Here is a 27577-nt window from a genome sequence, read left to right on the forward strand (position 1 = left end):
TGGAGAAGATATTAGAACTGAGAAAATAACTTTTCATTTGAACATCCGGTTTTATGTTATGCCCTATTCAAGTTAAATTAGTTCTGGTCTGTTTGTATTCTTTTGAAGGGGATTAAGGAAGTAAATCAGGCTAACATTAATTTACATTTGATCATAGGATTATAAAAAGGATATGTTCTTTTAGGAGGATAAGGCTTCAGAGAATACAGGAATGCTATAGTTGAGGAATGTATAGAGTCATTATCAGAGCTGTGAGGTATAAACAATTTCCAGGGCCAATACTTTACAGACAGTATAGGATTTTGTTCCAGCTGGGCACCAGTTGTGCACAAGAGAAGCGGCACGTAAACAGAGAAAAAGCTGCCTTTTGATCACAAGTAGATATTAAACATAGAAAAGCAAATCACTGAGTTTGACCTTACAGAATAATCAACTGTTTAAAATGCTGACTAGAGTGAAATTAGTAATGCCAGACATCATGTGGGTATTGTTACAAAATTAAAATGTTCATCAGACAGCATAGAAAGAATTTGCCATGTGTATCTCCAAGATTGTATTTTCAGAGAAAAGACCAACATGTCAATGTTCTGTTCATCAACGTTCATCTGCCAATGATTGTTTCCTATTCTATCTACACTTAAATGTAAAAAAAAAAAGAAGAAAAAAAGCAAAGTTATTTTTTCGTCAGGAAATGGACATAAAGTGCAGGGCCAACTGTACAAAGCACAGTCTTATCTGTGACCTTTCACAGGGAGAGACAGTACTGTAAGTATGCAAGCACTGCAGCTAGCCTCACTGATCGAGATGTGTTATCCTTCAATACACTGTAGATGATGGACAAGAAATTTGGTGCTGGAGAGTTGCTAATCTCTTACTCGCCATTTACATGTTGTGCCTTTTATGTCAGAGCAGCCTTACAGTGGAATGCTACAGTTTTGGAGATGCCTTCAGAGTAAAACTATATGGTAACCACACTCATGTTCATGCTTCATGAGGTTATACATGAATGTCGCAACATTTAAGCAAAAAATCAGCAGGACAAATGCCCACCATAACATAAAGAATTTCCTCTATTCCCTCAGCTCCTAATTAAGTTGCTCGACGCAAAATGTTAAGGTTCAAAAGACGAAGCACATCAAAAACAGCTGTGCAGAGTTTGCAAATTTTCCCTGTCTTTGTCATGACCTACAAATAGGATGAAAGCTGGCATTGAACCAGACACATAAGCATGTATTCACTGTGCTAGAAAACAGCACCAATAATGCAGACCCTACCCCCAAAAAAGCACAACAATTATATATACATACACACAGCCATCCAGCCTAAAGCACAAAGTGGCTTAGATCAAAAAGAGAAGCCTAAAGCAGTAAAGTATCTTTAGCCTCCTTTATCTCTTTGGTACCCATTGCCATAAAGCATCATTTTAAGTCATCAAAATGAAAACAGCTACCACCCTCTGTCAATGTGTAAGTCTGCCAGTTTCAAACTAACTATAATACTCGTTAAGGAATCTAACTGTGTGCTCAAACTGCAGGAAACACAACTCATGAGTCACCAGGATCGAATAATTTTGTATAGGAACAGTCAGGGAAACATGTAAGTGGCCAGCTATTTGTGCGAAATACGCATTAGCTTAGCAGATGAGAGAAAAATATTTACCTTTTTAGGGCCACTGGGCTGATAAATTCCATTAGGCTAAGCATTGTTTACTTCCTTGTTTTCCTTTCATTGTAACTTTGCTTCATAATCAATAGTTTTACCTTGTAAGTGCAAACTGAACAGAGGCTGACTACTGTGGAGAGTAACAAGTCCAAATACAAGCAACAAATGCAGTTTCATGAGATAGAAATATATAGATTTACAAATGTATATGACAATCTTAAGAGCATATTTTATAATTGTATTAGAATGAACTCTAAATGCATTATATTTAAACTTGGGTTGGAAATGCTTCTTGTGCATATGATTGTAAAATGTTTGTAATTTGTTTCCCTATCTGCATGCGGATTTGATTACACATGTAGCCATTTTAAAAATGCAGTCTTTTTGATATATTTATAGAATAAACTAGTATTATATATATTTTTTCCAAATAGTTTGGAATTTTGTCTTTTAAAATTACAAAACATACAAGTCAGCCACAGGAAGTTGGTGGTCTTCTTTCTCTGAGCTAGTAGTGGTATGGAAGTGCTTTACCAGCCCCTGATAGTTCAAAAACGAGTGGTGTAAGTAAACACTAAGCAATTGATAGTCTAAAACATTGATAGGATTTTGTGAGAGGTTTGTAGGCTACTTAGCTAGCTAGCTTCACTAGCATTGGTGTTTAGCATAGCTGGTCCACTACTCAAGTGTAGCAAAGACAAAAAACAGCCCTTTTATTCTATATAACTGCAGTCGAAGTGTATTAAAGAAGGCTATCACATTGGCTGAATCTTACAAAGTGGTTGTTAAGAGGTAGTTTTCTGTTATCAGCAGGCTACGTAGCCTTTTAGCATTAGCTTTTGGGTGTCGTCTGATTTTGTTTTAAACTTCACCAGCTTCACAAATTAGGTATTAATTAAAGGAACATGAATTGTTTTAAATGCATTCTATATATGTAACATTTATTTGCATGTGTTAGTGGGTTGGAAAATGCATTTGTGATTAGCCTACCGCCATGTACAATGTGTGATATGCATCTGTAAATCTATTTTGTATTTGTGTTTATTGACACATTCAATACACTCGTATTAACACTTCTCTTCATGGATTCATAGCCTACAAGTTCCCTTCACATTTATTTACAGTACTAAAAGGGAAATGTCTCAATTAAATGCATTTGTTATTGTATCCATTATTGGGGGTCCACAGTAAAGTCTAAAGTAAGCTTGATTTCTACAAATTTGGAAGTAATCTATGTATGCTAATCCATGGAAACTATGCAAATACACGCAGCAATACTAAACCACAACCTAATTCTGAAGATGATGGCAAGTCAAATGTCTACAGCTGCAGATACGGTAGATAGCCTACAATCAGAGACAACCACACCACTGGTGGCAATCAAGTCCAAATGGACATCAAGTTGCTTGCAGCTAGAACATACAGCACCAGTTGACCATGACAATATGTGTACCATCATTTTTCATGAGGAAAAACAAGCATTATTAGGCCTTGGCAATATCATAAACAAGAAAGAAAAATAAAACTACATGGGTCCTGTGTGATATGCCATACTAAGTGGGCCAATTAAATACATACTGTTATTATGTCCATGACATAAATCATGAATTGTATTATTATTATTTAATTAACTTAGAGAATATCTGAAGTCTTTACCTCTGCCTTGTGTTAAATATGACATTGTATTTAACACATGACATTGCATTTGTAAGCATTCTTTACTTCTGTAACAAAACCACGATGACAAGACAAGCACAACAGGAGACCTTTCCAAATAAGACTAAAATGAAAAACTAGTTTAAGTAGTTTGACAGCTGCTCTGTTAAACAATTCATGAACATTTTGCGAGAAAACAAAACAACTCACCTTCCTTCTTCTTTATTAATCTCAATGAAATATGTAGAAAATATGTCTTTGGCCCATACCTTCATATGATTGTTCAACTGTCCAGAGTCACATAATTAGCTTAAAATAAGTATCTGCTATGATTGTGCTACACTTGTCTACAGTGCCCTTCAACTGTGCAGTCTCAGATGCCTGAGGGTAAGGACGGATATCAGGCTATTGCTCCTTTCCTTCCTTTTGTCTTTCCCTAAATTCCCACCCATCCTTTTACTGGATGGTGTGTTCACCACGGACTATGTGAGAGGAGAACTCATAGCTGTCTTTGCTGCGGTGACCACAGATGTTGCACTCCAATGGATCTCTGTATCCATGGCAACCCATGTGGATGGTGTACATGACATGGTCCAGGAAGAGCACCCGGCAGTGCTCGCACTGGTAGGCCCGTAACTCCTGGCCCTCTCGTCCAAACACCCGAACCCCATCCTGGCTCACAGGCTTCTCTGTGGCCACTCGCATTATCCCAGTCCCCATTCCTGCAACACTTCTAGGTGACGCTTCTGTCACCCGGTCACCTGAATAGCCCACCGCTGGACTGGCTCGAGAACTGAGGCCGGGAATGGGGTTGCTCCCATGGTGTCCCTGCCTCTCACGAGGGCTGCTGCGAGCTGAGTCAGCAGAGTCAATTCCACTGTTGTTGGGAGATTCTTCTTGCCCTGCATGGTGCAGCTTGCCCAGCCTGGATAAGGCAGTTGGGCCATTAGTGGTGGGATGGCTGGGGAAGTCATGGGGCTGAAGGGGCTGAAGATGCTGAGGTTTCAGCGTGTCATAGTTTCCTGGATGATCTGTTCGTTGGCCCAATGGCAGGGCATGGTGGAAGAGGGGGTTGACCATAGGCACCCCTTCAGGCATAGAGAGAGGGGGACCCGGATGATGGAGCATGGGCTGAAGAGTTTCCGATCCCAGGTATGTGATGGCATTGCTGATGGCCTGGTCCATCATGTGGGCCGACATCAGTTCAGCCTGCTTCTCATACTTAAGGCCCATCTCATAGCCTAGTTCAGGGTATCTGTAGCGTACCATCTTTTCACCTGCATGAAATAGTGGCACTATGAATGTGTGGAAATGAAAAGATTTAGCAAGTTTATGCCAATTTCATAATGCAAGATACAAAACATAATGAATATAAATGCATTAGCTTAAGAGGAGGGCCACACTCTTGCTATTAGCTACAAACAAGAGAGAAAAAAAATGTGCACAAACATATGAGCACGGCTTGACTTCACTAAATGTCCTTTCCAGTCAGTCAAAGTTGTATCTTGCTGATATTTCAGGATTTATTTTTCATATTTTCAACTTGATATTCTGTTTGTACAAATCTTATGAGGTGGAAAACCCCATCCATCTAGTAATGCACTGTTTAACCCCTCCTGAACAGGGATGCGGTGAGCTGTTTTCTCTCGATAAGAGCAATGACAAAGTTACAGGTGTACCTAACCACAGAGAGAAAAACATTTCCTTGCCTCTCAGTCAACTGCTTGCTCTAGCTTGCATGATCTCTTTTTTTAATAGTGAGGCAAATAAAAACCAAGTTCTGAGAAAGAAATCTGAGCTCATAGGGCAGTTGATAGAAAGAAAATGGAGGAGTTGAAATGTAATAACATTAAATAAAACTGTATCAGGCTGATCCTCATGGACACTCCACACAGACTAAAGTAGAGAAAGACATTATTTGACTGGCTTTATTTCAATACCCACCCACAAATTTCTGAGGCGTGGTGCTCTTCCTCTTGCCCACGTTGCTGAGCAGTCTTTCAATGACAGGTGGCCGATCAAAGGTAGGCATGGTGTTGGGCTCCGCCATGGGCCTTGGGTCTTTAGGGACCTTACCTTAAAGGTTTGAGAAGGGAAGGGGGTTAGAAAAGGCAAGAATATATTTACGTGTTCAGTTAAACAGAAAAATAACATTGTTAAATCGCGAAATCTCTTTTCTTGGGAGGTGAAAACAAAAAGAAAATCTGAATTTTGAATTCAAATTTTTTTTAATCACAGCCTGAAATTTAATCTTAACCTCTTGCCCCATAAACCTTCCTCAGGAAATGTTATTTCTGTCACTCAATTGTCTTAAAATGATTAATGATTGAATGAATTAAATATAAAATGCAGTTATATAATTATTAATAGATTATGAAATCTGTATAAATGTATGAACATATAATTAAAAGTTGAAAGAAAAATAAACATTTAGTTGATAATAAATAAACAGCCAGACAACTTTCTGTAAAGAATTGTACTAATGTGTGCTTCATATCAGCCTTTTCAAATTTCAATCCACTTCTACAGAGATGTTTTCCATACTGGACCAATTGGTTTGATTGCAACAAATACAAAATTCACAAGTAAACTTCACAGTGTATATGTTATTACAGATTTCTCCTGTGAGATCCACCTTTTTTGTACTGATTCCAATTTACAATTTAGGCCACCTTCATTTTCATGGTTACAGCTTTAGTAAAACAATTTACCTGTGTAAGGGCCAGTGTTGGCGCTCGGATCCAAGCCGATACCATGCAGGTAACTATGGCAGCGCTCTTTATGTTCCTCCAGAGAAGTGCGCTGTTTGTAGCTCCGCCCACAGAAGTTACACTTGTGTGGTTTGCCAACTAAAAGTGAGGACATTCAAGAGGAAGCATATTAATTTCATTCATTGCTACAGACAGAGAGAGTGGGTAGCGTCCAATGAGAATGCAATCTGCCACAGTGTTTGGGCGGTGCGTAGTAGTAAATACTGTGTCAGTAGTACAAGCAAACCAAATGCGAGCCTCTGAGATCATGGCGGTTCCACTACTAGTGTGAGGGTTCCACACGACTGTCGCCAGACACAAAGACATGCTGTGGGCGAAAACGATAGTTGCACCATGAAGTCTGCGTTTCAAGATGCTTTAGTCTCAGAAACACACAACTAACTCCCACTGCTGAGTGATGAGTGAATAGTGGAGTTGATCATGCATCCCATGGTGGTGGTAGGAAACTAACTCCAATGTTAAACTGTGATGGAGGTGTAGTGTGATTCATTGTGCTATTTCAATTTTAATTCTTCCTTCCAACCTTGACAAGTGGAAAGACGAAGACATATCCAATCTATCTCAGGCCATCAGCCCATCTATCCTTTCACCCATCCATCTTGCTGTATCGCTTAATACATGGATCTATATATATATATATATATATATAAACAATTATAAGGGCATATAGTTATGAGATGTTAAGGTCACCAGTGTCCTCATCTTTGTATAATTGAACTAGAGTACATGAGCTGTTTGGATACTAAGGTAAAAGTTGTATTCAAAATGTATAAAATTTTCATTCCAAATTGCTCTACTGAAGTGAAAACCCTACACAAGCAGACACTGCTGACGATATAGTTTTTTGTACTGTATGTATTCTCAAAACTAACATAATGACTCAGAAAGGGACTGAGCGAACTGGAGGCCACATAAGCATACCGATGTGACCCACCACCATTAGCCACGCGGTGTAGTAAGACATTCACTGAGATAATGGTGACAGCTATTTACTTGAAAAAGATCCAGTGCTCTTCTCACTGTGAGAACAGAGAAACCAAACATGTTTCAGTCTGAGGCACAGAGACTGTAACCCACACTCACACACACACACACACACACACACACACATTTAGACATAGGTGATAGTTCACACGTGAACATTGAGTACTCTTTCTCCCACAGAAAGGACTTGGAGTTTTTTTGTTGCACATTATATGTTTTACAAGAAGACAAGTTACTCAGAAATTAATATTCCTTCAGCTGTAAATGTTACATTGTCTTCCAAGAACTACTTCTTGATGATTTGTGTGAGGGAAATAAAACCCACTGGTTACAGAATGACATGGCCAGCCATGGCCAATCTTGCATCAGCAGACACTATTCTCTTTAGTGAATCATGTGGAATGATAATAGGTGTTCTGCTGTATCAGTCATTCAGGACTCAGTGGTCTGTGAATGACACTGTATCGGCAAAACTCATAGTTCATTGTAATTTCTTTTTTTCTGAGTATGAACAGATACAAAAAAATAGTGGCTAATGACAAAAAGTTTCCATATTATTAAAGCGTGGGTTGGTGTACCTGCAGGGTCATTGCAGTAATATTCATTTTGGCTGGTGAAGGAGTAGGCAGTATTCAAACAAGCATCACTTCCATGTTCTTAGTAGCTCAAATCTACACACTCTCTCACTCACACACACATAGACTTCATTACTTTTTCATATTTATATAACCACCCACACACAACCTTGCGCAGATGTTGGATGGACCTGAAGAATCCACCTTTCAGACGCTAATCTTATTCATGCAAATGGTCCACACTGTGCACTCAGACTCACTTGACTGATTGCTTTTGGCTGATAAATGGGAGCTCAAATATAAATCTCCTGTAAAACGAAATGATACATTCTTTGCCTCTCAAGCGTTTGCTGAATAATGACTCTACCAATGCACTATGCCTCAATGGATAATGTCATTCTCCAACATTTAACCTGGCCTTAGGGATAGCAGCCAAATCTGACACACTTTTGTCTTACCCCTCTTTCTCTCTTCTGACTCTCACTCTTGTCTTACATTTTTCCTTTAGGGTCTCTTTCAATGCTGTATTCCCTCTTTTGGCTACAGCTGTTTTTCCAACACCAGGCCAAAGTTGCCAGGTGTACTACACAGAGTGGTGTCACTGTACGTTAGAGAACGTCCTGCCAGCACAACTTGGCAACATCAAATTCCTCACATTACCCACTGAATGACCTGAAGAAGGCAAGTGTAACTTAGTACTCAAATTTTTACAGGAATAAGGGGTTAGGGGATGTGACAAACAAATTCGGCTCAACAATAAAGGAAGTGAAAGTAGGAAAAGGGTCATAGTTGATGGCGGAAGACAGGTGTGGAGCTATAGATCTTAGGAAATGGATAACAACTTCTGAGTAACAACTGGGACAGAGATTACAGACATGCAAACACAAAAAAAATGGCCGCATACACATAGATGCGCACCCAAACACACGTTGTCTCTGTCTTAAAAGAGAACTGTGTACGAGTAACCCCCATGGGGGCATCACAGGCAGCAATGACAGTATTATCTGACCTTGATTTCAAAGGTGCAAAAGAGGGGAGAGCATATCCTCTCTGATAGGAAAGTGGGTTACAGTTGAGAGCGACTGCCAGCCCTCCCCATGTGTTTCTCAACAGACAGATAGTTTCCTCCCTAGCAAGTCAAGCAACTAAGGAACAGCATGTCCTTGATACCTAACCACAAAACACTCACGCTGTCTATAACATGCTCATAATAAAATAAAAATCATTGCAGCAGATACGAGACACTAAGTCACCAACCAGCATGTATGGCCACTATAGCTCTGTTAGTTCTTATATTAGACTCTCAGTCACACAGAGCTTATCAGCTGAGGAAGACTGGGGTAATTAGGTACAGGTAACACAAGCATAATATTCAAAACAAAATAATTTATCTTTTAAAATAAAGATCGTAACATTTAGAGCATTTTTTTTTTTCCAGATCTCTGAAGCACTTTAGATAAAAGTCTCTTCTGGGTAACAGAAGTGGATGAGTAAAAAGGAAAAAGAAGAGGGCGAGGAGAAGTCTTACCAGCATGAGTGCGCAAATGCCCGCTGAGGGCATCACGCCGCCGGCAGGCGTAGCTGCAGAAGGGGCATTTGAAGGGTTTTTCACCTGTATGCAGCTTGACGTGTCTTAGCAGGTTTCCCTTCTGGGTGAATGAGACGCCACACTGGTTGCATTGGAACGGCCTGTCACCTGATAGAGGCAAGCACAGGAAGTCAATACCACATACTGTGGATAATGGTTTTAGAAAGTATCAACAACCGTGTAAGCTGTTTTTTGTATCTAACTGAACTCATTTACCTTTTTTGTTTTTGTGACTGACAATTGACTTTGTCTTTCCATGTGCTGGAACCACAAAGCACTAATGAGAAATGAACTAAAGTAAACTGTCCTATGTTGTAACTTTAGGTTGACTGTTTTAAATTAGATTAAACTATTATTACTCTCACTAAAATTAATTAAATGATTATCTGAAATGATTAAAACTAATATAATTGAGATTTAATTGAACTTGCATCTTCTCCCCATGTTTTCTTCATTCCAAAGACATGCATATCAGGTGAAGTGGGTATGCAGCAGATATCTAAGTATATAAAATAAAAACGGAGCTGGTACTGCATTTACTTGTGTACATTTCCACAGTAAATGCAATCTTTTCCAGAGTAATAAATGTAGATGTGTGCTTGTCTATCTCTCCTGAATAGTATTGTGGACTTTATATCATGTGAAATGATACAGTTCAGACTGAACTGTATCATGAACTGTGTACTGAACTGTTCAGTACACACTTCTGATTTGCCATTGAATCACAACTACTGTCCACTGTTCTGTTGGCAAATCTTTTGATCTGCAGCGAGTTGGAAAAGAGAAATATGATCCTAATGCTGTGACAACCAGATCAGCCATGGCGTCAGTTGGAACAGGTTGCGGGGGATTCCAAGGATATTTTCCCTGATAATAGTTCCAAGTCTAAGCTATTGTCCTTCAACAAACAAACGAAAAAGACAAAAAAAACAACCAAGCAGAAAGCACTCTACACCCACTGTCGAGGAAAACAAATGATGTGTGACTCACCCTGAAGGTGGGGAACAAACACCACCCAGATTTTAATTATAAAAAAAGACATATCCTTTGTGGATTGTCAATACCTAATAATGTACCAGGTAGCGTCTTTAAATGACATTTGTAAATGTAATTATTGTTACCGTGTGTTTGTCGACTTCCTAAATCAGCTGTCATGTTTGTCTCAGATAATCCATCTTGTATGTTGCTTGGGCTGTCAGTCATGGATTCTTCCAATGCTACTCCTTCCTCCTCTGTTTGGCTTATTTCTGCTGGGCTTCTGTTGTCAGCCTCCTCTGCTGTTTCTTCCTCCTGTTTAATTTCCAGTTCTGTAAGATAGAACAACGGCAATCCTGAGATGCAGAATTTACAGCGTCAAACGTAGATACTGCAGGTTTCATGGGAGTGCCATAAAAGAACCTCGACCACAAAAATGCTCTAAAGCAACAATGAATCATTTATCAACTATGCAGTCTTGGTTGGCCCTTGGTTTGCGTGACTTGGTCACGCATGAGCAGATTACACCAAAAAGGTTCCGTGTTTATTTGGAATGGATGGATTGACCTAGGTTAGGTTATAAGAGAGGCTGTCTACATCCCAAGGGTAGAGCGTGTTGGCTAGAGTTGAGATTAGGGAGAGTATCCTCTGTTGAAATGATTTAAACTGTAAAGGTCTGAAGTGAACTGTTCTGGTCGCAGGATGGACTGGTTTGGCTAGAAGTATAATGATCTGTAATGGACATAAATAATGACTTAAGACGGATAGCTGTGTGAAATAACATATTTAAATGAGTATGGAGTGGGCATCCAATTTAGCAACTCAACTCGTAGACAGCATTAGGATTGACTGACACATTGAGAAGAGAGAAAATGAGTGAGAGAGGAAGAGAAACAGGCTGGTCTGGTTCTTGGCTGTCCCTGGGCAGAAAAGGGAGTGTCAGAGGCCCTGTAGCTTAGAGCACATGACTAGCAATGGGAGACTGACTGGAGGACAAGGGCCAAAGATTGTATAATTGTGTGTGGGTGGCTGTGGAGGGAAACTATTCACCACCTGCAGTCTCTACTTATCACCGGCAATTAGTAATACTTGTACACAAAAATAATTACCCAGAAGATAGAACACACACACTCACAGCTACACCTAGTTTCATCCACCTACACTCCCGGTGACTCTTGTCCCAATAATCACCTGGATTGTACACATTGTATACACGTCAGTCAACCAGAAAATCAGTTTCAAAATATTCAACCAAACAATTGATTATTATTATTATATCATTATTTTACCATGCACAAACCACATGAGCTGACAATTTAGGATAGACGAGACAATGCTTGAGCAAGACTTCCCCTCTGAAGGAAAGGAAACAGTTCCTCTGTCTCGGATCTTGCCCCATTGACAGACATTTACACACTAAATGCTGTATATAGAATCTAATTAATATTTTTACAAAATAATCCAGGAATGTTTGTCATATTTACAGTTGCTTGTGCTTGCCTTGTTTAGTCTTTGAACATTGTTTATACACAACAATATGAAAACCATGTGCATGCTTATAACGAGGATTACGCTGCTTTTGTTATTTGAATTATACTTTTTTATAAAGCCCCCTAAAACCAACTTTTGATTCAGGGCCATACAGTAAAGCTTAACTTGAATTGATCCCCTTTTGTAGAATTGACTTTGTTCACACTACAGCTGTGACAAAAGATTTCCAAGAATCATACTAGGTAATAAGACATACTGCAAAAATCAAATCTTGGCCTTGTTAATGGGTTGATAATGGATGTGAAAGGGGCTTTAGGCATATTGCAGAAACAAATGTTTCAACATCATCCAAGCAAAACTTACTCATCCTGATGATCCTGTTTTGGGATTTAGTGGGGCAATAATCACAGTGTGAGCATATGACGTTTTACTAAAGCCTCCCATCTGACTGCTTCTGTCAACTGTCCCTTCAGGCTTTGGAACTGTATCCACTCTCTCCGAGGCTAGTTAAAGAAATTTAGATATTCAGGCAACATTTCTTTTTTTATGGGCTGTCAAGAGAAATCTCCACAAAGCAAGTGCATTCTTTAAACTGATCCTGTGTGTTTCCAATGCCCAAGTTTGTACAAAAGAAACACTCATTCCAATACCCACATTGCTATCAAGCCTTGCCTTCGACAGCTGTATCCTGGCAACACGGAGCAGACCTGAACGTCCTTGCTATTCAGCTCCTTGTATCTTTACATCTGTCTCTCCAGGGTGGCAGAGTGAAATGCATTGAGTGGTCAGATGAGGATACACTTGACGGTTGCTCCGACAAAAGCAGCAATGAAAATAACTAAGATGAAGTTTTGGCATTTTTCTACCCCTCTCTACAGCACAGAGTCTGTGAATTATCTGAGTTTCCCATAATCCATAGAAAACCAGGGGAAAAGATCACAATTGATTGAGAGGTTAACTGAAAGCAAGAGATCATTAAGAAGAATGAATTATGTCGCTTTTACCACCCAAACTGTCATCTGGCCCAAAGGATATAATTCTACTCCTCTACCTTTTATCACCAGAAAGTGCACACATCCAGGACAATTGCTGTACAACCTGTGTTTGACACTAAAATGTGACAGTGCTCCATGCTTATTTTCAGCAGATGATATAACGTAGCCCTTCTTTTGTAACCAAACTTCAAATGGCAAATCATGATAGGCAACTTCCAGAATGACAGACGTTCTTATCAGTGAAGAGTATCTCCCTGTGAAACCATGGCCCGGCTTACCTCCTTGTATCTTTAAACTTGTGGGAAACAAGCTTCCCTTTTTCTCCCACAGTTGCCCCGTCTCACGTAGTTTCCCCTTTTCTTACTTTGCTACTTCACAGTGACATTGCTGGAGCTAATCTGAGGCATCACATCAATACACTGAAAGGAACCAGGCAACATTTCTGGGTACGTGCTATACCGCACAACACGTGTGATATTGTACAACAAGTTGCAATATGTCATTTTTGAACAAAAGTTCTTAAGCTTTGTGGAAAGTACTGCTACTGTAAGAAGTATCCATCTTTATCCTATTACTTTTTTTTCTTCTAACTTCTCGTCCCACTACTATATTTGGAGGATTTTGTGGATTTCTGTGTTTGTGGGTTTGTGTTATCACTTCCACCCTATTCCTCCAATACCCTCCAAACATGCTCCAAACAAGGTTCAGGGGGCTGGATTTTGCATAGTTTGTTATTAGTGTTGTTTTATCATTTCATTTCACTTTTAATGTTACATAAACACTTGCAGTGGAACTCCTGTCCCTGTTCTACGTTTTCAACCATACACAAAGCGGCTACTCCTCTACCGGAATCTATCAAACATATATCAGAAGAAGAGGACAATGACAAAAGCAGTTTACAGCATGCCAAGAAAGAAAAGAAAAGAAAGAAAACACTGCCTGCAATTTGCCCAGTAGTGAATCTCCAGAGAAGTAGGCTAAGAATCCTGATGTATATTATTTATTTTCAATTTGCCGTTAGCATGCTAACAATGTAGCCAGATAGCAGCATTCGTGTTTCGTGCTTATTATTTATGCTTTCCTATCAAACCTTCCATCTACCTTCACAGCCATCTAATATCAATGTAAAACATGGATAAGAAACTGCTTTGTGTATCTCATTTCAAACAACTATCTGACTTTTGAGCTGAGCACTGTGAGGACAATCGACAGAGAATGATCATTGGAGCTGCAAGAGGTCAAAGGTAATGAATTACTCATACCTTACCATTACTCCTTTCATGCATAGTGTCAACTACAGGCATTACAATCTAGTGAGTGCATCATGTATTAAAAAAAGTCCTGTTTTAAATGTATTGCCTCTTTCAATGCATGGTGTCCACTGTAGTCATCACATACTCATTCAAATGGAGTTTTTTAAAATAGCAATTAACACTAACTGCCCGCAACCAACATGTGGCCCCCGGTACATATATCTAATATCAGATGGCCAAGACAGAAGGAGAGAGACTTCAGCAGGGCCTGGACAGCTCCACAAGAAGTCACAAATGCAGTTTAATTTCATATTCCTCAGATGGACTGATAACGCTGGTAGGCGTAAGATTATAAGTATAAGTCCCTTATAAGATGCTTATTAATATCATTAAATGATAACAAGACTATAAATGTTAATACTAGCATTTTAAACCCATTTGTGCTAGATTATAAGACATTAAGCACATAAGAAAGCGTTTATAGACTGCTTTAAACAGTTAATAATAGCTTAATGATGTCTGCTATCTGGATTTAATGATAATTTCAACTATTACAAAAAAACAGAAGTAACTCTGCATTTTGCAGGGGAACGCAACTAAACTAAGGGGAACTAAAGCAAAAACAATGCCTTATTAATGGCAATAAATCCTCCACTTATTAAAAGTTTTTTAAAGTTTTTTTTCTGTCTTCCTCTGACATAGCTTGGGACAATTTGTATCGAAGGGCTAAGGACTCAGCCTTAGTACATGGGTTCGCCCACTCTACCCCTAGCTCTGGGCTTAGGACTTGCCAAATATGGATTGCAACAACGGCTCCATCTCTAGAGCTGCCATCCGACCCCCCCTCCCAGCTACTAGCAGCAGGGAGGCACTGCGGGGTGCGCTAAGCTAGAAAATTCTTATCTCATTTGTTGACTGAACAGTAACAACTCTAATTCAGCCAGTCATAACCCCAGCGCCGGGAATCTGATCCCGGACCATCCTAATGCCCCGCCGGATCAGCAAACATTCCGGCTAAGCAGTCCCCCAGCATCCTAGGAGTGAGGCTGAGTAACCAATTCTAATGATGTGGTCTGGATCTGTGAGATAACCATGAAAAATTCATTTGAATGTAACAGATGAAAATAAAAAAGAGCTATGAAATAAATTTGACATTAGGAAATAAAAGTCCCCTGAAATAAATAAATACAGTGCTTTGTAAAATGTCGTTTTAAAAAGATAAAAATATATTAATTTGATTATTGAACTTTATTGACACATTTGTATATTTATATTTACAGTTATATATATATATATATTGTCTTATTTATTCCTTTTATTGGCATATTTATTCATTTCATAGGCATATTTATATATTTATTTGATACTGAATGAAATGGAATTCCATAACATGCATGTTCTATAAAACAAAGCCTTTAAGGGGGCTTTTGAAAATAATTGCAGTTATGAGCACAATAACAGATTTTTTCCACATTAAGGTAATTATGTTGTTAAAGACAAATACTCTACAAATATGTTACAATTGCATAATTTGTTGTTGATGTGATTAGTGATATTTAAAAATTGTGAATTCAGAATTTCTGTTACAATGTACAATTTACCTCAATGTTGGTAGGGATGCTAGCTTCAGCATTGGCAATCCCATCCGGAAGGTTCCCGGACACCAAGCCAGGGAGAAAGTAGTTCTTTCAGAGTTTTTCAGGTTCTATTTACAACAGAGAACCAACTCCTTCAACACTCTACTGAAGCCAGGTAGACTTACCCACATATTTTTCTGTGATCATTACAGCAAGATAGAAGCAGTAAGGAGGAAGTACTACAGGAGTAAAGAACTGCAAGACAATTAGAGTCCATCAGTATTCAGGTCTGATTAATTTCCAGGCTGCTCAGCAAAGCAAGCCTGGAGAGAGTGAGGAGAGCAGGATTGGTCAACAGATCATTCTTTAATTTTCACATATTGGCAGCGCATCATCTGGATACCCTTGCAAAAGCAACCAGATACAGGACATGTGATCTATTTGTCACCACAGTGAAAGACCAGACGATGGTAACACCATTGAGAAGAATGGCTTCACCTTTGACAGCAGATGGGTCGTTCCTTACAACCCCTGTGTCCTATATAAGTGTCACATCAATGTTGAATTTGTTGGCTCCTTCCATGCCATTGTACCTCTCCAGGTATACCCATGAGTAAGTTGACATCGGCACTGTAACCATTGAGAGCAGGGATGAGATATTCATCTTCATCAATGACAGGTTGATTGACACTCACTGGAGAGCAACAAAATAACATGTCCAGGACAGGTTGCCTGCAGTGATCAATCTTGCTATCCACACAGAAGGCCAGCATAATTTTGCGTTCAGAGAAGGCCCTCCACATGAGGTCCCAGCTGTAGCCAAAAACACTACTGTACATTGCTTGGCTTCTGTAAACTCAACGGGAGGGACCCTGAGGCAATACAATTACTTTACGTGGAGATTCCAGAACACTTTACTTGGAATGATCACATGCTAATGTATAAAAAAATACTGATATAGCCAGAGGAAGAATAGATTCCTGGGATGATAGAAATGATGTGCAACGTGTTTGTAGTGCATCACGATAGATTCTATTTAAAATTGCTCCATGTCAGAAGCCCACAAAGCTTTGAGGACCTCAAGATGTATGAGGCCACAAACTATAAGCTTCTCAAGCTTGCTTGAGGGCGATGGAAAGTAGATTACTGCTATGCAGGATGACTAGAGCTTCGCATCCTCAAAGAAAGTCTGAGAAACCTTCACTATCATTGTCCACTCCACTTGCACCCTCAAGGATCTTGGACCAGCTTATTGGAGAATTTGTCCACGGATAGATGCCATTACCAATAGAACTCACAGAGGAGAAAAAGCTGACAAAACTCTTCATGTCTGAAAGATTCAACAAATAGGAACAATGAAAAGTACAATTATTTAGTCATAAGCTGAATAACATGCAGATGGAACAGGGTAGTTTATCTATCAAGCTGGGCATTCACCAAAAGAGGATAAAATCACAAAACAGTTATTTCTGAGCTGACTTGCCAGCTACAGAAAGACCTTTGCTTTTAAGGTAATTGCAGCTAAGATCAGGGTTCGCAATATTACAATATACACAATATGAAATATTATTCTTACTGCACAATAATAATAAGTGAGAGTTGTTTGTACTTTTTTATATATGTGCATGCCCCTTTTGTCACAATCCTTGGAGGTTTGTCTTTTGCACGATATATTTATAAGGGGTCAGGCCAACAGTATTATTTAGTTGACAAAATATGCTTGTCAGAGACCTTTTCTTCCATGACTAAGACAAAACGATGATGGGACGGAACTGACGTCAAACACTATTGGTTATGATAAAATAAACATACAAAATAATTGAAAAAAATGTATTTTGAAAAATAAAAACCTTACCAAACCTTATTTTTATTTTCATCACCTTATACTCATCTTTGAAGAATGATCAAAGTGTTTATCGAATACTACTTTTGTTTAAGATGCCCATACAAAGCTGCATTCTTAATCATTCAACCTGTATTTTTCATCAGATAATGACAATGACAATGACAATATCTTAAGTGAAATAAGTTTGACAATTGTTTTGGGTGGACTAGATTACTGAAATGTCCAATACAATCTGATGGAAAAGAACATTTGACACAGGACTAAGATTGTATGACAAAAAAATATCTGACAAAATTGAGAGAAAAAGGAACGACTGAAAATTGACTGAAATGTAAGGACTTTTAGGTGACTAAAACTGTACTAAAATAGGGTCAGGGGAGGGTCAAGGAAATAGGTTGCAGCGCCCACATTTCTAGTATCATTTATTTGAAAAAGCACTTTATTCCTAATTTATCTTTGTTTTTTTGGAGTATGGTATTTGGATGGCATTTATGTGATTGTATGCTTTGCAGTTTGCCCCTCATTCACTAACAAACACACACACTGTGGCGGAAGAAACACTGTTAGCTCTGCCAGCAGGTAGTTTTCACTGTTAGCACATTTAGCTATGATCCGCTATGAGCTGTTGAGAGCCATTGAGAGGCAATCAAAAATGCTCCCAATATCGGATCTTGCACCTTTAAATGTTCTCTGATGATGTATTTGGAAAGAATATTGGAAATAAACCCATTTATTGTTTTCTAATGCCCCCTTTTGATATTTAAATCCAATGCTTTACTTATCTGCCACAATGATATAATGTTTTTGAGCTGAAATAATTGAATTTGGGGACATAAGCAAATATTGATATATATGGTCAATCAATTAATCAATAAATAAATAAAGAAATAGATTAAGAATAGTAATTGATTGACAGCCTTGGTATATTTGTTTAAACGAGAACTAGTGTGTGTGCATACTGTGGTTCTCGGCAGACAGCAGAAACGTATATCTATTGATTGAGCACTCACCACTTGGGGAATTAGGAACCTGAGGTACTGTCCGTCCATTAGGTGTTGACACAGCCGCCAGCATTCTTGAGTTCTCCTTACCGGGAGAGCATTGGCCGTTACCTGGGAGACAAGCAGAAACACAGCAATCGACATTGTCCTGTACAATACTGTAGTTGTACAACACATACAATACAAGGCAGTTACAGTATGTGAAAAAAAAGCTTTGAGGTTTTTAATATTATGTATGCAACTATGTAATGATTAGGGTTTTAAAGGCAAATAAGAGGACAGAAATATAAATAAAACGTGGTCAAGCGAGAAACTAAGAGTGTAAATTCAGTATTTTGAAGATCATTTTTTACAGGATGAGATTCTTACAGATTGTGATGATAAACTCCACACCTAACCTGAAAGAAAAATCCTGGTCCATTCACTTCAATACAAATAAAAAGTACATCAAAAGTCTTCCTAAACAAATAGTTATAATGGTATCCAGTAGCCTTTTGTATGGTAATTACTTCTCAGAATAAAAATGATTAATTTCATCCTACTCTCAGATGTCCTTCAAAGCCAGACCCGAATGGTAACTTTGGAGGTCTCCATATAGAATGCACAAGGCAACTAACTAAACTGTCTATCTGTACCTATGGGATCCTAATGTCCAGCAAATGTGGATCAGATTGCATCCTCTCAGCAGTCCGTGCAGAACCCAGGCTATGGATAGCCCTGTGTCCTGTGTCCTGTGTGGTTTGAGGGAGAGCAAACCAATCCCTTATCCCCTTACACCCCGGGCCCGTCAGGGTCACAAGAACAATACAGTGGCAACAGGCAAACACCCCTGCTGACCCAGGTGTCAGATCCCGTAGGAAACAAAGTGAGCCTTCATTTACCACCAGCACAACGTTTTTCCTCAAGTATACTGACAACTGTGAAAAAGTGGAAAATATCCAATCTAATGACATCAGACTGCCTCATGCTATTTTAATTGTTGTATCAATAGTCATGGTTGAGGGAAGTTTTAGCTCAAATAAAAGGACAGTGTTGCATCTGAGACCGCTACAACGATGGCCTTGTTACAATTTGTCGGTGCTGAACATGTCTGCAACGATCCCTTATACATGAAAAAGAAATATGTGTCAAATCTCCAATTGCTGTGTCAGCTCCTCTTAGTTTGACAACCTCCTCTATGGCATTGTTACATTGTAGTGGCTGCCCCACTGTGTGGGGCATACTGGGAGACGTTGTCCATGACACAATCCCTGGGCCTGGGCTCGGGTTGCACAGGTCGGGGTTGGAGGAAATCTCAGATGACCGACACTGGTTCTCCCTTGGCAATGCTGTCCTGAAGACAGGAGTGGCCCAGATTTGTCATGAAGGATTTTCCATTACTTTAGCAGATGCTGACAACTACCTGGCAGCACTGTGGCTAGGTTGTCACAAGTCTAAGCTAATAGCATTGGGCTGCCTGGGTTCAAATGCTAAAATAAGAACCCTCCATTAAAGATTTGAAAAAGGTCCAATGTGTAATATCTGGCAAACTGCTCCAAACAAACAAGGGGCAGCCTTTCACCTCTACTACAGTAGAGGTGTAATGCTGTCACTACAGTGACTCACTATCGCTTCCCAAGGTACAAGTGGTATAACAAGATAGAATGGGCTGGGTTTAGCACATTCATTTTCAAGGTAAATTGTATTCAAAAAGGTATCAAATTAATGATGTTTTATGCGCAATGCTGTCAATATGATGTCTTTTTTAATGAACAAAGAATAACGTCAAATAAAGACGTTCTTCATCAAAGGTCAATTGTCCTTGTCTTTAGGGCAATCACTGGCAAACAAAGGAAGAAGTCACACCTGTATTAAGTCTGTCCGTTGCTTACGATGGTCAAATACACAGCTAGTGAAGAAAATGGAATCTAACAAGGGTCAATGCAATTTCTGTTCTTACAAGTTATTCAAAAGAAAGCACAAGCACTTATAAATGGTATATAGGTTCAGGAAACGTATGCAATGGCAAAAAACATAGATCAAGCTCCATCAGCCTGCTTGTGATGGCAGAAATAAATAAAATACACAGAAAATGGCTCATAATGTTTAATTGGGTAAGGAACTGAAACTAACTAAGAGATTGCTTTTGAGTTATGTGGCCCTCCATTCTGACCTGCTGGCTACACAGTGTATCGGAGCTGGTTTTTCCTGTCAAACCCCGGACCCTCCTTAAGACAAACATTCATAACACTCAGACATGCACACACAAACACACACACACACTGCTGACAAAATAAATGTAATAATTAGATTTTTCAGATTTGCATTGAGGTCATAAATCATACTTACTCTCACACACGCACACACATCATCATCATAATCTCACACGTACGCGGCACAACCTACAACACCCCCTTGTATTCACAATACTCTCTCTCTCACACTAACAACGCTGTTTTAGTAACTGTAACCGTTGACTTCACTGGCTGAAATAACAACAGTCGAAAGCAAATTTTGTAAGATGAAACTAATTAATGTAATCAATGACAATGTTAATGTCTTCGGTCAAACTAAAGTTGAAACTTATTGGCTGCTGTCTAGCTCTCTAATAAAAGAGAATAAAACAGATTAGAAAATGAGTACTCTACTTCAGGCAATTTGAAAGTATATAGGAGATTTTGTTGTTACTGTAAGATGATACTGGATAGTTTCCCTCAAATTATTGTGCATTACCTCCTGTAAATGTGATTTGTTTCGCTGATGAAATGAAATTTAACTGGACTGAAATGATGATTTGTTAAAATGTGATATGGTTCAATATAACAGTAGTCTGGTAAGAGGACAACTCGTACAGTTTCACCATTTCTGTCCGTTACCACTGGCTTTATTAATAACACAGGTCCAAAATGTTTCACCTTACCATGATAATTAAATGAAATTAAAGTTAATTCAATTTAACTAGAGCAAGAAACTAAAGATCAAACGTTTCTCTGTTTAACATGAATGGCCGACAACAGGAACTGTAGACAGAGACATTGGATCAGCCCAATAATCCATATTGGACCTTCAGTATCCAGGGGAGTAAAGTATGTTTTGTTATGTCAGTTTGTCAACCTAACATCAAATAATTAAATATCTCAAAAGTATTATTTAAGTATTGTCAGTCAGACATTAAGCTAGTATACAGTGTGAAAGTAATCAGTGACCAAGTGGACATCTACATACATAACTTGGTAAATGGACTTGCATTTATACAGAGCCTTTCTAGTCTGCCAACCACTCAAAACGCTGTCCACCACATGTTAACATACACCCAATCACATACATTCATACACTAATGGCAGAGTCTGCAATCAATCTAAACTAATGCACATTCAGCACACTCACACATCGATGGCAATTTGGGGTTCAGTGCCTTGCCCAAGGACACTTCTGTTCACTATCTCGACCAAGGACACTTTGAGTAACAACTCTAGCCACTGTGCAGTTAAGGACACCATGTTTTGTCAGAGCAATAGCAAGGCTGCTCTGTTTTTTCAGAAATTGTACCTTCCCTTTGTTCTTTATGTTCTGTACAATGCTGTAAATAGGTATTCAGGAATTGAAACCACAAAAATTGTCAGTCACATACAATTGTATCACTGTCAGACTGTATGTATCATACTACTATTCTGAGTCACAGATACTGTTATCCTTGCTTACTTATAGACGATAGTGTATATATGTGAATAGCATCCAATCTCCCATAAAACTGTGCAGACAGTAAGCTAGCTCGTGATGTACGTAGCGAACGTGTGGTGTGGCTGTATGTGTGGCCGCTCAGCTCATAAGAGAGTATACGTATGTGTGTGTTCTATGATGGTGAGTAGAATAAGTTTGCATGTAAGAGGAGATGGTAGGATTTAGTGTAGCAGGGTACAGTATAGTGTGTTGGAGAGTATAGTGGTGCAAGATTATGATGACGTGTGTCACAACAGCACTCAGCATAGTGCCTTGCTAATGTGTTGAACGCAGTCAAATGCATGGGAGTGATGGGGATGCAAACTGCTGCATTCCACAAAAATGTGTTTTCCGCAGTTTTATACTAACGGAACATACTATTATTTGTTCTGAATGTATCAGAACGGACAGATAGAGGAAGAGCCTCCATTTCCACCACCACCCTTACCCCACCTGCCAAGTGTTCCTATAAGCATAAACCCCGAATGGAGACCTAAAATCCCCACTGATGTCATAAACAACATGCTACCTGTTTTTTGTTTTGTGTTTTTTTTCACACAAAAGCAAAAACACAAGGGGCCAGGGGAGAGATAGAGAGAGATATTCAAGAGACCTGCCCAAAGGAAACCAGAAAAGGGTAAATGGAGCACCACAAAGTACGTATCCCGTATCTGCTGCGTTCAACAGGATGTTGGTAATGCATCGTTTTCTCTACCATTAAGGGGTGAACAGGAAAAAGCCTGCACTAGGGGAAAATCCCTTGAAATGTTTATGGTCTTGCGATTGCAAAAAATAGTCTTATTTTGTAACTGCATTGTAAGTGAATAATGTCAAAGTCACAATAACACGAAAACACACAAACGTAGTCGTCGTCTTTATCGTCACCGGTGCAACAAAACACATTCCGATATACTGCATAAACTAAGAGTATATGTTAATAAATGTTAGTGTACATTGAAGGTAGAATGTAAGCAATAGGAGGACTTACTAGCACAGTAGCCATCGGGAGCCTCCATTTCAAGTGCTGCAGGGAGTGCTGCAGGGAATAAAAAGAAAGATTACGGTGAAATTTACATTTCTGTAACATAGAGGTTTTTTTGCATAATGTTAAAATAATTAGTTATCTTTATTCTTAATTTGTCCAAACCAAATGTGTGTATCGTAAAAGCTGAGCAGCCAGAAATCTGTGTCATTATAATTGCATGCAACAATGATCAGAGTTAACCTTAAACAAGTATTCATACAAACACCATGAACCTGTGGACTATTAATTAGTTTTAAAGCATAATAATAGCCAAATTCAAAGCTGTCTAGCAGCTTCATTTGCATGGATGCCAGTGCACAGGGGTGCATACAACAGAGACTGTGGTCTGCGCAGTTTTCGTATTAGAGAAGTAGTCATGTATATTTAGAAAGCTACCCCATATGAACTATTTTAAATGTGGCAACAGCAACTTTTTTGTTTCATATTCTTTATTAAAAGAAAGAATTTGGACATTAAATTAAAGCTGGCATGGTCGCCCCATTTTCTGCATTTTACAAAATTATACATCACGTAAGAGACCCAACTCAGAAATGATGCGATTGATTATTTAAGCTGTTGTCTTCTTATTCAAAACAGGAGAGGAATACATATAAATGTAATCATTCACCACAGTGAAACAGTAATCTGTGAGCTGTATCGCTTCAAATATTTTTGCAAATATTAGACCGACCAAGCAACACAATAAATAGCATTATGTTAAAAAGAAACACGAGGCATTCAACTGTGGGGAGATACACTTTTTTTTAAAAATAAATATTTTTTAAACTAAATATTTCTGGGCAAGTCGATAATGCATGGCTTTAACAGGCTTCTTTGATTTTTATGAATTGCAAAATAAAGTTTAGGTCCATCTGTATCCCTGGACCCATTGTTATTGCTGTGTGGAAGATGTGTTAAAGTCAACACATACAAAGTAAGTGTGTTGAGATTATTATTATTTGTAATAGCATTGCATCAGAGAGAATTGTAGTAAAGTTTACCAATAACTATTTAAATACGGAGTCAGATCACACAAGAAAGCTGTATGGTGCCACAGCACAACTGCTAGCTACATACAGTTACCCCTGTCATTAAAAGAAAAAAAAAGAAAAATCATAGGTGTCATTGCAGATTTTCTTTTGGCCTATAGGCCCAAAGCAGAATGCCCAACATCCTTAGTCAGCTTTATTGGATGTGACTATTTGCAGTTTACTGTATAACAATGAGGATGGTAATCTGACTCGTAGCCAGCAACAGTTTCCTTATTGATCTGAGCTCTTCATTTGGCCTCCCTCTGTATCTACATGGAGGAAACTTTGGCCACTTTACAGTCACAGAAAGTTGGAAAAACCTTTTGTTTTACATTCTTGATATTTCTTAAGCTTCAAGTAAAAGTGTATACCCAAAAGCAAAACCAGAAAGTAGCATGAATTTTATATATATATATATATATATATATTTTAGAAAAGGTGGATTCATATAATTACCTTCAAGCGTCTCCCCTGTGCAAATTTAGTTGGTAATTTCAGTAAAGGACGAGGGAGGGGTGGTAAAGTTGTCTCCACCTCCCTTTAATGAAACAAAAAAAGTCAAAATGATCTATGTCGTCCAGTGATCTCTCGTATGACAAACTGTCTTTCAAGCCAGCATGTTTCAACAACGATTACACTCCAATGAAAGGAGTATCTGATAATTAATCCGAGCAGATTCAGAAAAAGGCAGAGAAAAGTTAAGGAGGAGCGCATCTACAGTTTCCTACACTGTGACTGTTGCTGCCTCAAAGCCTCTTCTGCGCGCGTCCTAGTCGAGTTTTCCACTTGAAAAGTTGACAACGACACCGTCTCATCGAGCCCTACACCCGTATGATTCAAACTAACGACATTTCTCCAGAAGTCGCACTGTAACTACACGAGCCGTACACGTCGCACTTTTTTTTTTACAATAGGAACACCGAGGGGCGAAGACTCAACAAGTTGGCGAAGGGAAATAAAGGAGAGGGATGGATCAAACTGGATCCACCGGTTCCTAAGGAATTAGCCATAGCGGCAGGGAGCAGCCAAGCTATTTTCAACAACCACGAAACTGGAAATCCGTGGGCAGCCAGTGTGGAGATGTGACTCAAGGTCGGACCGGCAGAGCCTCGCGCGTATACGTGCGGTGTAGTGTCAAATGAACTGCCGCATGTTCTTACCTTCAAGGAACGCTACGACCAACAATGTGCCAGACAATTCAGATACGAAAAGTATTTTTTCCATCTTTCTCGATTTATATTTCACACTACTTCCTTCCCAGTATGTCTACAACATGACTTCCCACAGCCGCATTCACATGTGTCAGCAGCTAATAAGAAAGAACTGTATTTTGCGGACGCGCAGACGGGTTGAGCCGCGAGGACAGGGTGCATTTACCCGGCATGAAAACATTCCATCACTGGAAATAACCATCAGCTGAAAAACCGTGAAGTCAGTTTTGTTGCTGTTGTGATAAAGCGCTGTGTTTTTTTTTTGTTTCTAGTGTTAAGGGATTTCTGGCTGTGTCGGCCGCACGGCTGACTGACAGCTTCAATTCAACAGGTTATCCGATCACCGCAGTCTACAGCGGAGCCCGTCTGGCTTTCCATTCATCCGACAGACGCTCCTTGTCTGCCGCAGACATGCGCCTCCAGCAGCTCTGAAGCGCCTCTAGCCCGTTTAGTCGAATGATATTGAATAGCTACAGGCTACATTAAAGCAGCAACAGAATGGATAGTTAATAGCCCACAGGAAACCGATTCACGCGCGTATGTTTCTCTCGCTCAGTTTTAATTTACCTTAAACACGTAGGAGTTTATATAATCCCATGAATTTGCACATTGATCCCGACTGAATGTCTCGGTCTGGAATAAGACTTCATTCTAGCCCGACGTGCGCCATGCAGCGCGGACTGAAAGGTAGTTTGGTTCCGCGGCAGCAGCAAAAGCAACAGTTGTTAAATCCACCGACTTCCTCCTCCATCTCCTCCGGAGCAGAGCAGATCGGCAGACAACCCGCCCGAGTTGCTATTCTGGGAAGTCTGACACAGAGAAACCGATCACAGAGTGTGGACCCAGTCTGCCTCTCTGCTCGACAATCGATTAGGTTACAAAGGGGGCCTCTTGTTTCTGAGGCTGCAGCCAGGTTTTATTCCTGTGGCGACGAAATCATAACTGTCATACTCGTAAAGTATATATATAGGGATTACAGTGTACTCAAGGACATCTGCCTTCATTTATTTTTACACATCATGCAGCCATTCTTCAAATTTGTGAGAAAATACAGATTTTTAATTAATTGATTATTATGTAATTGCACATGCCAACTTCTAACATCTTTATGAGCAGGAACAATGCACAAATAGCATTAACTTTATATAAAACAAGCAAAAAGACGTGTCATGTACGGGGTATTTTCTGTAGTCCCTGAGCAGATATGCAGGCATAAAATAGTAAAATAAATTGATATTAAAAGAAGATTAGATATTAGTCCAGTGGTGTCAAACATACGCTTGAGGGCCACAACTGGCCGGCCAAAGGAGATTTTTGAAGCCAATATTAAAGTCAACAATTTGTAACCAAGATAACAATCTATGAATTGGAGGCAAAAGCTAATATCGGCAGATAATATCTGCCCTGCTGATGTATGTAACTGTTGGATGATGACAATAATGATGACGATGCTCATCAGCAGTATGGTATGTAATAAATGCAGTAAAAGAAGTTGCAGTAGCGATTGAGGGGGTCATAGAAGGCTGCTGCAAAGCCTAATTGTAACGTTAGCAGAAGGACAACAGTAGCATCCTAACAAAAGTAACTAACAACAATTTTCTTCAATGAGACCCAGTCTGCACTTTCTAGTGCACCTCTGTTTTTTTCAAAAAATAAATAAATAAAACTATGATATTATCTGACAAGCTCCTCAAAGGAATCACGTAAATCATGCTGACTTAAATCAGCATTTAAGGGATTTAGTCGGTATTTGTTTTTGACCATATGCTGGCTATCTAAATAAATCCTGCAGTGAATTTCTGTGTGGAGTCATTTGTGTTCTGCATATGATCACTGATGCTAAGCAAACAAATGAGTCAATTATGTCACAACCAGGCCCACGGTCAAGCAACTGCCAGTATATGAATTACTTGGTATAATTCAAGAAGTAAATCCTGGGAGTCAGTGTCATCAGCGGTTTAATATGGATGTGTGTGAATATGTACGTGAGGGACATAGTTTCATTTGATGAGCACTGGGCCCAGGTGCTCCAGATTTGGTTGGACAACCCACTGTAATCAGAAACATCAAACTACTTAAAGCAAGACAGGTGACACACACACGCCAAGGTAGAACATACACCCACATAAATAAATGAATAAATCCAAAGTGGCACTACAGTCCTGACTTCAGTGGGGAGTTCCTTGGTGAATTGAACTATTGATGAAAGATAAACAAAACAGGATTTCTTTGCAACAC

The 27577-nt window shown here is 39.2% G+C and overlaps 1 protein-coding gene across 4 annotated transcripts; it reads right to left on the minus strand.

The window, feature by feature from the left end:
• Positions 1–1268: 1268 nt before the first annotated feature.
• Positions 1269–26125, minus strand: ikzf2 (IKAROS family zinc finger 2). Of its 4 annotated transcripts, XM_031858461.1 has the most exons (9): positions 25907–26125; positions 24585–24666; positions 23062–23109; positions 18384–18485; positions 10358–10543; positions 9177–9344; positions 6030–6167; positions 5263–5394; positions 1269–4613 (listed from the first exon to the last, which is right to left on the minus strand). In XM_031858461.1, the coding sequence occupies exons 3-9, from the start codon at positions 23087–23089 to the stop codon at positions 3775–3777; spliced, it is 1593 nt and encodes a 530-aa protein (XP_031714321.1). In that variant the 5' UTR covers positions 23090–23109; positions 24585–24666; positions 25907–26125; the 3' UTR covers positions 1269–3774. The 4 variants fall into 4 exon arrangements, with proteins under 4 accessions (XP_031714321.1, XP_031714322.1, XP_031714323.1 ...); XM_031858462.1 differs by lacking the exon at positions 24585–24666; XM_031858463.1 differs by lacking the exon at positions 25907–26125 and having other exon boundaries at positions 1269–4595; positions 24585–25898.
• Between the last annotated feature and the right edge of the window lie 1452 nt (positions 26126–27577).

This window comes from Anarrhichthys ocellatus, unplaced genomic scaffold, assembly GCF_004355925.1.
Source record: "Anarrhichthys ocellatus isolate YVR2014 unplaced genomic scaffold, GSC_Weel_1.0 scaffold20, whole genome shotgun sequence".
Classification (NCBI taxonomy): Eukaryota; Metazoa; Chordata; class Actinopteri; order Perciformes; family Anarhichadidae; genus Anarrhichthys; species Anarrhichthys ocellatus.

Bases quoted from the DNA above. Each gene is read 5' to 3' on its own strand.
- ikzf2 (XM_031858462.1), bottom strand. From the start codon at position 23,089: ATGGAGGCTCCCGATGGCTACTGTGCTA. The intron at 10,544-18,383 runs GTGAGTGCTCAA...TCTATCTTACAG, and splicing joins GGTTCCTAATTCCCCAAGTG to AACTGGAAATTAAACAGGAG. The intron at 5,395-6,029 runs GTAAATTGTTTT...CAAACCTTTAAG, and splicing joins CAACACTGGCCCTTACACAG to GTAAGGTCCCTAAAGACCCA.